This window comes from Camelina sativa, chromosome 13 (assembly GCF_000633955.1).
Source record: "Camelina sativa cultivar DH55 chromosome 13, Cs, whole genome shotgun sequence".
Lineage (NCBI taxonomy): Eukaryota > Viridiplantae > Streptophyta > Magnoliopsida > Brassicales > Brassicaceae > Camelina > Camelina sativa.
In genome coordinates, this window is record NC_025697.1 from 10345148 (window position 1) to 10360051 (window position 14904).

At 35.2% G+C, this 14904-nt stretch overlaps 1 protein-coding gene and 1 long non-coding RNA gene across 4 annotated transcripts; both read right to left on the bottom strand.

Annotated features, from left to right (window-relative positions):
- Positions 8226 to 9169, bottom strand: LOC104736300 (probable thionin-2.4). The gene is made up of 3 exons (XM_010456262.2): positions 8860 to 9169; positions 8677 to 8754; positions 8226 to 8594 (listed from the first exon to the last, which is right to left on the bottom strand). The coding sequence occupies exons 1-3, from the start codon at positions 9098 to 9100 to the stop codon at positions 8497 to 8499; spliced, it is 417 nt and encodes a 138-aa protein (XP_010454564.1). The 5' UTR covers positions 9101 to 9169; the 3' UTR covers positions 8226 to 8496.
- Positions 12154 to 14018, bottom strand: LOC104736301. Of its 3 annotated transcripts, none has more exons than XR_002034826.1 (4): positions 13513 to 14018; positions 12605 to 13427; positions 12453 to 12502; positions 12154 to 12338 (listed from the first exon to the last, which is right to left on the bottom strand). It is a non-coding gene; the product is annotated as an uncharacterized LOC104736301 (long non-coding RNA). The 3 variants fall into 3 exon arrangements; XR_002034825.1 differs by having other exon boundaries at positions 12605 to 12684; positions 13513 to 14011; XR_002034824.1 differs by having other exon boundaries at positions 12605 to 14013.

The following is a 14904-nucleotide window of genomic DNA, read 5'->3' on the forward strand; positions in this document are numbered from 1 at the left end:
TTTTCAAATTTTTAGGTTTTTCTATGCCATAGATGAAATACAAGTACTAACATGATTATGATAAAAATTTGAAATAAGAAAACAAAACACAACATCAAATGTCATCTCAAACCCTCCCCCAAACTTAAATTACACAGTCCCTTGTGTAAGAAAAATTTGGAAAAGGATTTAAGAATCAAGAAACAACATAAAAACAAGAAATGCAATTGTATAGACAAAGATAGAGTTGGAGTATTACTTGGGATGGGCTGAGGGTGGGATTCATTTATGAAAATGTTACCAAGTGCTTAAGCTCCCTCCCTAGTACCTGAACCATAATGCTAAAGAAAACAAGATCAAAATAACAAGAAACTTAAACCAATATGTACAAGGATACCTTTGGGACTTCCTCCCAAGTGAGCTTGTTTAAAGTCTCTAAGCTTGATTTTGCATACTTCTTATGCTTTGGAAGAGTCATAGAGAGGAGGTGAAGTCCCCTCAGTTCTTAGAGATTGCATTGCTCCTCTTATTCCTGGGTCAATGCTAAAAGAACTGTGTCTGTTAATAATACTCAGACCTTGCCTTGCTTTATTTGGAGATGAACTTCTCACTCCACCATGAAGCTTCTTAATTTGCCCCCTTATCTCCTCATCCTTAGTTGTTAACTCCCACACTGGATCATGCAGAATGTTGACAGTTTGAAGCTCAAACAAACCATCAGAGGAAGGATTTCTTGGCTCTTGTTGTTGGTGAAGCTCGGGGATGAAGTCTGGGTATTTTCGGTGACTTGGTACCACTCGGTCGAGTGACTTAAGGTGCTCGGTCGAGTGGTAGGTCGAGCAGTAGGTCCAGTTCTCTCTTTTTACCTCATTCACACCCTCAAAAATTTCAGACTCAGATTCATGACCTTTCTCTTTAATCCTGAAGGTCTGTCCATCAATAGTTGGCTTCTTCTCCTTTAGCTCTTTAACTTGTGGCTTATCCTTCATTTCAGCATCTTATAACAAAGGTTCATGACTCAAGACCATCATTTCTTGCTGATCAATAGAAGCCTTGTAATTTTTCAGCATTTACTCTTTAAACCGTCCTGGAAATGGCAAAGGTGGCTGATAGGGAGGAGGAATGAACCGAACCGGCTTGCTAGATTCTTGAGCAATGACTCAATCAGGCACTCGACCTTGTGCATGGTCGAGTGTATGGTCGAGTTGTGTCTCAAGCTCAGTTCTCTTCTCATTCTGCAGCTCTGGTTGAAGAAAATTCTCCCCAACTTGGTTGTCACTGTCCTCAGTGAGCTTTGAAGGTAGTTCTTTGAGAGAGATAGCTTGGGCAGTGGCATACTCATTTAGATTGTCAATTGATGTCCCATTGAGTTGTCTAGAAGAAGAAGATTCACTCTTGCTCTCAAGGTGAAGGATTCTGCAAGTTAAAGCTTCAATCTTGATATTAAGGGCACCATATGTGGAGTCTATCTTGTTTTTCATCTCTGTGAGCTTAGTACTTTTTTCCATATCTCCAATAGCTTGGCCTTGTAGCAGTTGTTGAAGCATACTCTTCATCTCTTGATCTAGAGCAGGAGCTTGTTGGAGTTGTTGTGGAGGATAGACTTGAACCATAAACTTCTCATCATCACAAACAACAGGTACTTGCTTTTGTTGGGTTAGAAGTAGTTTATCTAGCTTCTCAAGCTTCTCATCTAAGGTTTATAGTTCCTTTATATGCCATTCCTCATAATCAACACCTCCCCTTAAGCTGCTATCATATTCCTCACTANAAATTCTGCAAGTTAAAGCTTCAATCTTGATATTAAGGGCACCATATGTGGAGTCTATCTTGTTTTTCATCTCTGTGAGCTTAGTACTTTTTTCCATATCTCCAATAGCTTGGCCTTGTAGCAGTTGTTGAAGCATACTCTTCATCTCTTGATCTAGAGCAGGAGCTTGTTGGAGTTGTTGTGGAGGATAGACTTGAACCATAAACTTCTCATCATCACAAACAACAGGTACTTGCTTTTGTTGGGTTAGAAGTAGTTTATCTAGCTTCTCAAGCTTCTCATCTAAGGCTTGTAGTTCCTTTATATGCCCTTCCTCATAAGCAACACCTTCTCTTAAGCTTCTATCATATTCCTCACTGTAATTGCCATTGGACTGAGCAAAGTTCTCTACTAAGTCCCAACCTTCATCTACATCTTTATTCATGAAGCTTCCATTGGAGGCTGTGTCTAGGAGCATCCTGATCTTGGGAAGAACACCTCTATACAAAGTACACAACAAATATTCCCTGTTGAATCCATGATGTGGGCATTGTCTCTGGTAGCCTTTGAAGCGCTCCCATGCTTCACTGAAAGATTCACCATTTTGTTGGAGAAATCCTGAAATGGCATTCCTCAAATGTGCAGTCCTTGAACTAGTGAAGTATTTTGCAAGGAAGACTTTCTTACAATCAACCCAAGAGGTGATTTTTCCAGAATGTAGAGTCTTCTCCCACTGATGTGCTTTATCTCCTAGAGAAAAAGGAAACAACCTCAGCTTCAAGGCATCCTCACTAACTCCATTGATATTGGTAAGGCTACAGAGCCTATCAAACTCATCAAGATGTGCAAGGGGGTCTTCACTAGGCAGTCCATAAAATCTGTTGCTCTGAACCATTGAGATCAAACTAGTCTTGATTGTGAAGGTTGTGTTGTGGACAGGAGGAGGCACTATCCCATATCTCTGATTATGAGTAGTGGGAGCATCACTATCACCAATCTTCCTTCTCCTTGGAGGTTCAATCTGATCCTGTTGTAGTTCCATTTCCACCTCTTCTTCTGTTTTTTTGAGACTCTGAACAAGTGCTCGACCAGGTGCTCGAACAAGCACTCGACCGTTTGCATTGAGGTACTCGGCCGAGTGCCTAGTCGAGTGGTACCTGAGAATGAAAACACAACACCAGAACAAGAGAGAGGTGAGTAATAGAATCAAAAGTAACATAGCTTAATCTTGAAACAATGAAATCTCGACTGGAACATATAAACACCCTAATGGCAACGGCGCCAATTGAAACAAGAACTTTTTCAAGTATCTACTTATGAATGAATGAATGATGCAATCAAACAAACAAACATAAGTATGAATGATCAGAATGTAATGCAAGGTGTTTCAATTCCCTTATGATGTTGTAGCATAAAGGATGTCAATCCATAAAGAGTGTGATATGTAAGCAGTCAAGATGTGATCAATGCATTCAAGTTAAGCCAAATATCAAGTTGATTTGTTTCTAACAACCTAATGACAATAATGAAATGCAATGAACTAAGGCAACTTAAGACAATACTAATGCTGAATTAAACTGTAGAACAAGTGCAATAAACAAGACTAAGCAGAATTAACTAATAAGCAGAAGAAAACATGAACAGAACAATGCATAAGCAAGAAAGTAAAATGGAGCTCGACCTAGCACTCGGTCGAGTGCATGGTCGAGTGGGAGGTCGAGTTGACAAGCGAATGAACAGAAACAGAGCAAATAATGAAAACAGAGCAAACAACAAGCAATTAACAATACTTAAACAGGGAAATCAATAAACAAAGAAAATCCTAAGGATGGATTCATGGGATGGACTCAAGCTATGGCTATCTAAATTGGTCAACAAACCTCAATCAACAATGAGCTATCTCTAGACAATGATCTTCTAATACATGTTAATCCATTCTCATGACAATAACAATCAAGCCAAGATACTTCTTAGACCTAGTTCTCACTAGCTATTACATATCAAAGCAGGCATTAAAACCCAGATCATCAATGTCAAAAATCACTTTAAACATCTAATCTCTTAGCATGCTTCATGATAATCTCTAGCATTAGCCTTATCTAACAACTTAGACATTGGTGTGATGCTAAGAAGCTTAAGATCTATCCTTACCCTCTCAGTATAAGAATAGCATAGAGCATATCTAATCTAGAAGAGATATATAACAATCAAGCTTGACCAATCTAAACAACCATAACCTTTACCCAGCCTAATCCATCCCTAAGATCCTAAGCCACTAATAAGATCTAAAAATCATCATGAAGAACACAAACCCAGAAATTAATGAAACTATCATGACTAGAAAGATGAGATAAAGATGAACAATATTGAACAAAGAAGTGAAAGCAAATATTCAACAGATTCAAAGTTATCAAGGTTACAAATGTGTGAAAATCTAGAGAAAAGATAAGAGATGATGCAATAAAGTAAAAGAAGCTAAAAATGGCAAAAACTAGGTTATGAGGTGTCTACATGGTCTCCAGGGTCTCCCCCTTTTCGGCCACAAGTGCCAGTACACATATATATAATAAAGAGAGAGAAGCCCTAGTTAGCTAGAGGACAAAACAGAGAGGCGGCGGTCAGCTCGACCATGTGCTCGGTCGAGTGCATGGTCGAGTGGTTGGTCCGTCAAGTAGCTTCAGTCTTCGATCTGGCATGATATCTGTTCAGTAAAATCCGTATAACTCTGGCGCAACACCTCCGATTGACTTGAAACCACCGGCATTAGAAACATAACTCAATTTCCTACAACTCTCATGAAGGATGCAGAAGCTGAATCGCAACGGAAGATCTTCATTCGGATCGATCTTTGAGGAGCTCGATATATTCATCCGACGGAGTACTCGACCGTGTGCATGCTCGAGTGCTGTGGTCGAGTGGACTTCCGAACCTTCCTGATATTCCCTATCCTCTTGTTTAGCTCCAGAAATAACAGCAAGTCCTTCCTTACCCTTTTAGAGCTCCATAATACCTAATAATACTCCAAATGCACAAATGTATGCAATGCATGCTTCTAAACATCCTAAGTGCATATTTGGACAGAAATGGTGATAAAAGCTAAGGAATCACTTCTATATGATGCAAAACATGAACTAAACAAGGCCTAAAATATGGTAAAATATAGTGACATCAACACCCCCAAACTTAGTCTTTGCTTGCCCTCAAGCAAATAAACAAGACATGAGTAGGAAGGTGAGGTTTGAAAGTGGGATCTTAGAACCTAACAACTTACTAATGAGCTACCTAGAATCAATGTCCAAGTTACTAGTACTATGATGCAAGGTGAATGAGCTGTACTTAAAAACTTTAGACAGACCTATCACAACCTCTACTGATTCAAGCCTTAGATATCCACATGCATTCAGATCAATCATTTCCTTTAACATTCATTAAGCAAGAACATGAATCAGATTGTGCAATGTTTAAACTCATTTGGCTTGGAGATAAAGGTTTAGAGACAAGGATGGTCTCTCTTTAGAGTGGGGCTCATTAAGTCAAGGTTCTCTCATAAAAATAGATTGAGCTTTAGAAGAAGGCTAAAGGTAAGAACTAATAGACACATACAAGAACAAAACCTTGTCTACCCAAAGGCACCCAAAGTGTTTGATCCTAACATTCTAATCCCAAATGGTCCTAATTCTACCCTTTGTCTTCTTCTCTTCTCAAGTACCCTTTTTCTCTTTTTGTTTTTAAGCCTTAGGAGAGGTTTCTTATTTGAATCAACTAGTGGAATGGGGACTTCTTTCTAATTGATATGGTTCCCTTTTCTTCTTAATCTTTAAGACATAAAAGCTTTTTGCTAGACTCTTCTTTTCTTTCTTTCTTTTCTTTGGTTAGAACCATCTTCAACAATCTTTATACTTCCCATTCTTTCACTAGAGCTTAAATTCTCTTAAACACATTCCCCTCCTAAAGACTCTAACCTTTTCTTTCTTTTTTTTTTTTTCTTTTCTTTTCTTTTCTTTTTTCAAAACAACCAAGTCCCAAACCCAACAATTAAACCACCTAGTCCTATCTAGTTTGAAAATTGCAAACTAGAACTACACAAGGCTTTACTCTTGTCAGCTCAAACCTAACACTTTCTACCAAGCTCAATCCCAAAAAGGCCTCACACACTCAAGAATAAACATGGCTTGAAAGAAGGGTTGGTTAAGGGTAGGAGAAACTGATTTAAAAGTGAAATCAGCTACTTGGATCAACAAGAGTGGTAAAAAGGAAAAAGATGATCCAAATATGTGTATGGTATCCATGAGTTTAAAACTATGCACAACCAGATAATTACAAGTCAATATTAGGTTCTTATAAGTAGGAAATGACATCAAATCACAACATGCTTCAATTTAGACCAAAATGCAATATAGGAATTCAAGGCTTGGTTCAATCTTATGTTTCTAGCTCACTCAACTAGCATCAAAGTACTATTAACTTGGGCATTGATCCTAGTCTAGCTAATTTAAACAAGTTAACAAGGCTGAACTCATCATAGATCCCTAATGCAAATATGAAACAGTCCTATATGAAACATACTAACAAGATCCTAATATGCAAAACTTTTCAAATTTTTAGGTTTTTCTATGTCATAGATGAAATACAAGTACTAACATGATTATGATAAAAATTTGAAATAAGAAAACAAAACACAACATCAAATGTCATCTCAAACCCTGGGTCGAGTGCCTGGTCGAGTGCCTGATCGAGTCATTATTTTTTTTTTTTTCTTTCTCATTCTTTATATATATATATTTTTTTTTTTAAGAAAATACTAATGCTGAATTAAACTGTAGAACAAGTGCAATAAACAAGACTAAGCAGAATTAACTAATAAGCAGAAGAAAACATGAACATAACAATGCATAAGCAAGAAAGTAAAATGGAGCTCGACCTAGCACTCGGTCGAGTGCATGGTCGAGTGCTGTGGTCGAGTTGCCTTGCGAATCCACTTCCTGATACTTTCAGTCCTCTTGTTTAGCTCCAGAAATAACACCAAGTCCTTCCTTACCCTTTTAGAGCTCCATAACACCTAATAATACTCCAAATGCACAAATGTATGCAATGCATGCTTCTAAACATCATAAGTGTATATTTGGACATAAATGGCTATAAAACCTAAGGAATCATTTCTATATGATGCAAAACATGAACTAAACAAGGCCTTAAATATGGTAAAATATAGTAACATCAGAATCGCCCTTGGTAGTTAGGTCCACTGGGGAAAATCCTAACTTTACAAATGATTGCCAAGTTGAATCAGCAAAGTGACGGCTACCCGAGAGTAACAAAGTGGTTTGTGCTGCAAAGCGCACCTCCGGTGGTTGAAAGATCGGCGGGAAGAGTCGGTAACCTCGGTTTGGATCGGCGATAGAATTTAGGTCCACTAGAGAAAATCCTAGTTCCACTAGAGAAGACCACGGTAAGGGAAGAGTATGTTTGGTGCCCGAAATTTGTGAAGAGATTCTCTCCGGTGGGTGACAGATTGGTGGGGACATACAGTTTTCGTTGGTGTGAATCGAGACAGGTTTTATTAGGGTTTGAGAAGGGTGAAAAAAAAGAACAAATTGAGGAAAAAACCTAGAAAAAACTGATAGAGAAGAGCTGAGCAATGTCGATTTGATCCCGATGCCGGCGGGCAAAGACCTCACCAGCGCCGGGAAGCTTAGTTGGGGAAGGTTTCTTGATAACCGTGTCTAGGAGAAAATGGCTTTATTCTATAGTCCCTTTTTTCTTGTACACCTATGAGTAGTTCTAAGTGACAATTTAAGATGAGAAAACTAAAAACAACTCGTATGGGAGAGAATCTCAATGTAAAATAGTAAAGGACTATTAAAAAGTCTCTGTTTCTCCATGGAAACTCTTTATTTGATTTTAACTTAATCAGTATTCCTAATATCTTGTAGACTTCAGTACCAATTATTTTGCAAGTGAATTAACCATCCACTTACGGTTACACCAGTCAGATTATTTTTCTATCGATATTAAGTCATCTTCAATATCAAATTCACTTGCTACCACAAACGTCGCTTGTCACCCTTATCTCAAACTTAATTAATATAGAAGCACCCCAACTTCATTTTCCATATTTATTTCATCATTTAGAAAAGCAATTTGAGATCTCATATTTCTTCGTTGTATAACCATCTCAAACAATATAATAAAATCATCACTTCTGAGTTTCTGGATCTTTTTAGTTCTTTTCGTGCAGTAGTAACGAGTGTGTTAACCCCTAAATCGTTATTCGTTTCTCCCAATTGATTGACGTCATGACGTGGATCTTGCATCTTCATCCCCACATCAGTGGCATTCGTGCATGGTTTATATAATATATATCATAGAGGTTTGGAATTTTGTTTAGCAATAATTTGAAATTAAATATGGTCAGTCTTAAGAGACCGTTGCTAATGGCATCTGTTGTATTTCTCTTAGCTGATTTTTATACAGAAATAAGCGGAAAGCCAATGAAAAAAAAAGAAAGTTATAAAGACATATAATTCTTTATTTATATAACTATTTATTTAGATGATAGGAATGAAGTTGAAAGCATATACAATCTAGGGATCGACAACCTTCTACGACACATACACAATCATGAAACAACTTATAAAATGCTAGCATACTGAGAGTCTAGCATTTTGTCACACACATGACAATTATTGAAGATAAGGAACACAACACCATGGAAGATGACCACCCCTCCACGCATATGTATATGTTATCTTCTCCGATATGGTTGTTTAGGCTGTTTCAACGGCAGTAATAGAGCCCTTGGTGCATAGAGTAGAGCATATTTCGACACATTGTTCAACCGCTCCATTAACAGTTTCACTTGGATCTAGTCACCAAAACAAAACTGGAATGACTAATTGCAACAAAAATAACAATAATATATTGAGCTTGGAGAACGGTTGCTTTACCGGAATCCCTAAGAGTTGTTAAGGCACCGCACACAGAGGAGGTACATCCCAAATTACAATATTCAGTGACAGTATCACCTTAAGTAGAAGAAAAAAAAAATGCAACTTAATTACATAAATTTGAGTTCTTATTGCATCTTGTAACAAATAGCATAATATAATCAAATAAATAAATCAATTTACCTGCAATTCCCAAAATGTCATGAGGAAGAAGACTAGGACATACAATATTGGCCACGACTATTTGACATTTACTAATGTCTGAACAATATTGTATCCCTTTTCCCTTAACCATGCAGGCACTATAAATGATCCTGGCAGCCCGGGTCGGGCAACAAGCCTTTAAAACTACCGCATCTACTTGAATTTGCGCCATCATAAGACTCATTATGAGCATACTTAATATCATTGTTTTGCCTTCCATCTTTTGAATGATAATTATTTGAACACAAAATATATGTAGAGAAATCACTTATAAGCTTGTATTGATGAAATGGTTGATGAAACAAGACTTGCTTAAATAATAGTTTCTCTACAATTCAATTTGCCACCACATACTTATTTTGTCACATTTATCACATTATGTATATAGAATATAGACACTGACAGGACCCGAATATTATTTGTTTTTACGTGTTTTTTGTTTCTTTGTTTTAAGTACTAACTCTTTTGTGGTTGTAGGAGTTTTGTTTTTGATGAGTGTTTTGTAGTGACGAAATGGATGAGTATGTCTCAATTCGGTTGAGCAGAGTAGTAAGATGTGATGGTAATGAAAAAACATAGTAGTAGAAGAAGCAATCCCATAGTTCCTTGCTAGAACTGCACTCAAAAAGAAGATGGTCTTTGGATTCCATTGAGGCACAAAAAAGGAGACAATTATGGAAGTGCAGAGATACTCCATTGTTACAGCCTATTATGTTTCGAAATTCTCTTTGTTATTGGGGCTTTAACCATGTTTTCTTAGTGGAAAAACCTTGAATCTCATCATGGAAAGGTTGATAAGCATCATTATGTGATATGCAGTTTCGAAATGTTTTTGAGAAATTTGTTGAGATTCCACCTTAAACAGTGTAAACGTTATCAGGCGCTCGAATATAATAGAGCTAATTAAATGTTTTTTTGTTTATTACTAAAGTTACGGTTAGTGGTTCTCTAGAGATAGAAGGGTATTTGTGATCTCTAGTGTCTATTAAGTGTAACAATTTAAATCCTACATATTATTGTGTCCCTAGTTCTCTTACATAGACCTACTTCAAATCAAATACTCTTTCTGTATCACAATTTATCATTGTTAAGAATTTTTTATCATAAAAATAATTTTCTGTAAATTTTTATCAATTTATGTTAGGAAACTATAAATTTCAAGAATCATTAATTGAAAATTTTAAAAATTAATGAATTATTATTGGTTAATAGTTATGAATAAATAATATATTTATAATTAAAGATTATTTTATTTTTAATTAAGTGAAAATCCTAAAAAATCATCTTTTGTAATACAGAGGAGATATAAAAAAAAAATGGATTTAAAACATAATATATATGTTGGTTAAGAAGATGCATGGATAAAAAAAAACAATGATGATAAATGTCCCTACAAACCCAAAAACAAAAACAATGATATACTACCAAAAACAGATATTTCTATTTTTTTATTTGCCATTATAAAAACGAGGCATTTTTATCTATATTGTTTGCTTCATTTTTTTATCTAATTTTTTTTCTATACTTCATTCAAAATTCACTGATTTTGTTTATTTATATAGTAGTTTCTATTTCATATTTTTAGAACGATATTTTTCTTTTTGACAAAGTATAATATGTAAACTATACTCTCTCCGTTTCAAAATATAAGATGTTTTAGAGAAATTTTTTGTTTCATGATATAGGATGTTTACAAGTTTATATGCAACTTTTAGATTAATTTAATATTTTATATTATGTAATATTGTTTCTGATTGGTTGAACTTGTTAAAAGTAAAGACTTTTTAATCTGTGTGCTTTAGCTAAAATATTCTATATTTTGAAAGGGTGGAAGTATTATTTTGAATACTTTTTAGGAATTATGTAAATTAATAAAAATACATGCTATATTTTGTGTGTTTATAGTTTTATATATATATATATATTGCTTTGTGATTATAATACATATACCCCATAAACCCCATAACACATATCAAAATTCAAATAAACCACACACCAATCCAAATAGTAATAATAATATTCAGTTCGCTTGCTACCACAAACTTGGTTTGCCACCCTTATCTCAAAGCTCAAGATAGAAACACCCCAACTTTATTTGCCACGTACAATGGTCTAGACTCTAAGAGTTAAGACAAGCTTTGCCGACGACCTCTCTATCTCAAGCTCAGTCCTAATTGCCCCCACAATAATGACTTTTATTTTTTTTGTACTACAAATTTTTCTATTAAAATAAAAATGTAAAATTTATAAAGTTAAAATAAAATTTTCTTTTTTTTAGGAGGTAAAAATGCAATTTTTTTAAGGATCAAAGTATAAATTTTATTTTAATAGGGTCAAAATGTAAAAATTGTTGGAGTTAAGATGAAAGTTTTAAATTTAATGGGTCAAAATACAAAAAATTTAAAGGGATCATTTTGTTATTTATAAGTAAAAATATACCAGATTTTTTTTAATGGAATCAGTTGACCTCCTCCCACCTTACTGGCTCCGCCCCTGTTTGTTCGTTTGGTTGATGCAGGCAGCTGTGACTGCGGCAACGACAATAGTTGTGTACTTGCGTCTGCCATAGCTGCAGGTATCTGCGTCAACCAAACGAACACGCTCAATGTTATAAATTCTTTAAAACATATATAATTGATTAAGAGTCTAGAGGACAAGAAAAAATAGAATGCTTTGGTTCTACAATTGATTTTTCCAATATTAAATTCGATTTGCATCGTCAATCAATAAATTTGACTCAGTCTATTATTTCCTAAGTACAAATTCATGTCATATATACAACGGTACATCTCTTAATCTTATATATATATATATATATATAAGATGAAGGAAGTTTCTCCATGATTAATAACACATCATCATCTCTTCATTAACTAATTTTTGTTTTTTTAGTATCAAAACTTTTCTACTAATTACTCTGGTAATGAAAGATTTTTAAAAAATTTTAAACAGTTGATGTTTTATTAGTTTTTGAGGGATTTTTTAAATAACAGAATCTTCTCTTCCCGTGGGGACAGTTTGCAGTTGAGTAATCCAATATAGACTCTTTAATTAGATAGGTTCAATGGTTCGTGACATCGAACATCTCTTCTTGGTTTCGGTATTTAGACGTCCAGTCATACGTACATGACATTAGTATTGGTTTCGGATTTCGGTTCTTAAACCATATATATAAGGGCCACGGTCGAAAGTTTCAAAACTCTAGCCCAATCTCAATAAACGAGTGCAGTAGCTAGCAGTACTGCCTTTCATATAACACAAGTAAATTATTATTGCATCTCAATATTATTGTTTTACACTACAGTATAACTAAACTTAGACTGATATGTTAAGATCTCTTAGATCTTTTTGGTACGTTGAAAGCCAAGAATCAATTATTTTAATTTCTTTCTCTCTTTTCATCACCAGCCACTCCGGATCTCCTTTCCTCTTCAAATTGATATCTTGACAATGCGAACCTGCTCATATATTACATTTACAATTAATATTACGGGAGAGTTCATCATATTCAAAAAATATTTAATTTGGTGGATAAAAATGGTTTGAAGAAAACTGAATATTAAATAAATTACCATTATTTGTGGTGATGGCAACTACACTATCTGAAAGATCCTCCAAAACCCTATAATATATGAAAAATTATCTCATAAAATATTGTATATATATAGTATTTCATCGATAACCTATTCAAACAATTATGAATAAAATTATTATGCTTATTTACCCGCCAACGCTGTAAGGATCTGACAGTCCATTAGAAAATATTACATTGCTCCCAAATCTTCGGAGGATTATCTTGATATCCTGCATTAGATATATTTCATAATAAGATACACCTAAAAATAAAAATAAAACGAAGCAAAACTGTGTCTAAGATTGATTGGGAGATCGTGCCGTAGATCCACATTTTGACGAAGCCATCATGTTCTTTCCACTGCTGTTGGGTCGCCGGAGTGGCAGTGGATGTGCCGTCGAGATGGCCTAGAACACCAAAGCTGAGATAATGAGTCTCAAATAGCTCTCTCCACACGTCATAGTTAAGTTTAGCTATGTCAAGGGTTATGGGGATGTACGCCTTGATCTGGGAGATGCCAAACGGTTTATCGGATTTTTGAGTTGCGTCGGTCATGGCGATGTACTAGAAAAATAGAAGAAAACATAGAGAGGAGCAGAGCAAGAAAATCGAAGAACAAGAAGAAAGAGAAGTGAGAAACAAAGAGAGAGAAAAATGAAAGAGCGGAGAAGGATCGAGCAAACTAGCTGGAGGCTAGGGCTTCTGATATCATGTTATAAGTGAAACTCTGTGGAGAATGTTATTCACGATGACAAAGTATATATAGGATCCAATGTACAAATGAGATCGAATCCAATATCATATCTATGCTAGAGGAATATTCTAGAGATTTCCTATATTTAAATATATCGAAGATCACACGGATCTTAACTATCTAACTAACATGCTAAGGCTTGAGCCGTGTTCAAATACCCCAACGTACTCGCGCTTCTTTTACTGATCCAAATGGAATCGTCTTCCCATAATACCTATGCTGCATTATATAATGTATGTACTTACATGCAAACATGGCTACAACAAATCTATATAAACACACATATATACACTGATACACACACCTCTATGTAGACGCACAGCGCTTTAAAGTGAGGAGCATTGTCTCTAAGAAACCGAAGGCAGACAAATCAGTCTCTAACGATGATTCCAGTCCAAGAAATGCTAAGATTGGTGCGTTCGCTTTAGCACCCGCCCAGTGCTTGGAATCGATGGCGTATCGTTGTTGAAATGTCAGGTAGCTTTCCGGTGTGAATGTGAAATGGTCCAGAATCTGATTAAAGTAGAAAAACTTAAAATCAGATTGAGCCACTTTTTGTGTTGGTCTGTCTGGTGCATTCTTTAGCAGATTTGGAGAAATCCCAAGTCGAGCGATTTTGGAGTGTGCGGGACAGATGAAATAAGATGATGATGTTGAGAATATGAAAAGAAAGAGAATTGTAAATGGAAGTGACATTTTTTGAGTGTTGTTTGTATATCAATCTTGAACTTAGTCAGCTTCCCAAGTCCATCCAGCAAAACCATTATTATATAGATCCTCAAAGGTTATAAATGAACTAAATTATCTACTTAAATGAGTTTCTGCCTTTTGTGCGAATTGTTTGGTATAAAGCATCAAACGTGATATCGATATTTGTTTAAATATGTTTTTGCATCAGTGCATCACACATATATACGTATGTATGTATGCTTGTTTGTTTTTTGTATATATGTACGATACGAAAACTATGAAGAACCTCATTGTAAAAATAAATTATAAAATCAATGTAATTGAGAACGCTGAAGTTTTATTTGGATTCTTTCTTTTTTCTCTTTCTTAATAAGAGAGACCACACCAATGGAGAAGCCAATTTTGTCCCGGAATTGGAGAAATGTAAGCGTACGTCCACATTTTTTATAAAGAGTTATAGCATAGAAAGAAAGAAAAAAAAGTAAAATTGCGTATTAAATGGTATCATGTTGGTGAAAGTTGCGCGTGCAAAGCGATGGGCAGACATGTTGACTGGATTAACACCACAAATTTTACATGCTTTGCTTCATGAATCTGCAATCATTTCTTATTTCTTTTATGTACATAAATATGTAACGTCACCGAATGTTATCATATAGTGTGGTGTCTTCGGCCCAGACTTCCACTTTCTTTTTTTCTTTATTATTGATAATCGAATCTTCAACTTAGAGACCATAGACCAATCATTATAATATTTAAGATGTGATGCATCTAGACCATATATCATTTTTCTCCTGACACAATAATTAGTCGATAAACAACGACTCGAATGGCTTGCCAGTTCCATGTCTATTTAGAAATAGGATCTACATACATTGATGCATAACTCAATATGCTCTTTCTCCTCGAAATATATTATTGTTCAGATTAGAAAACGATGGGCTCTTGATGTATACTATATAGAGAATTCTTTTGTCCAAAAAAAAAAAAAAAAAAAAAAAAAAAA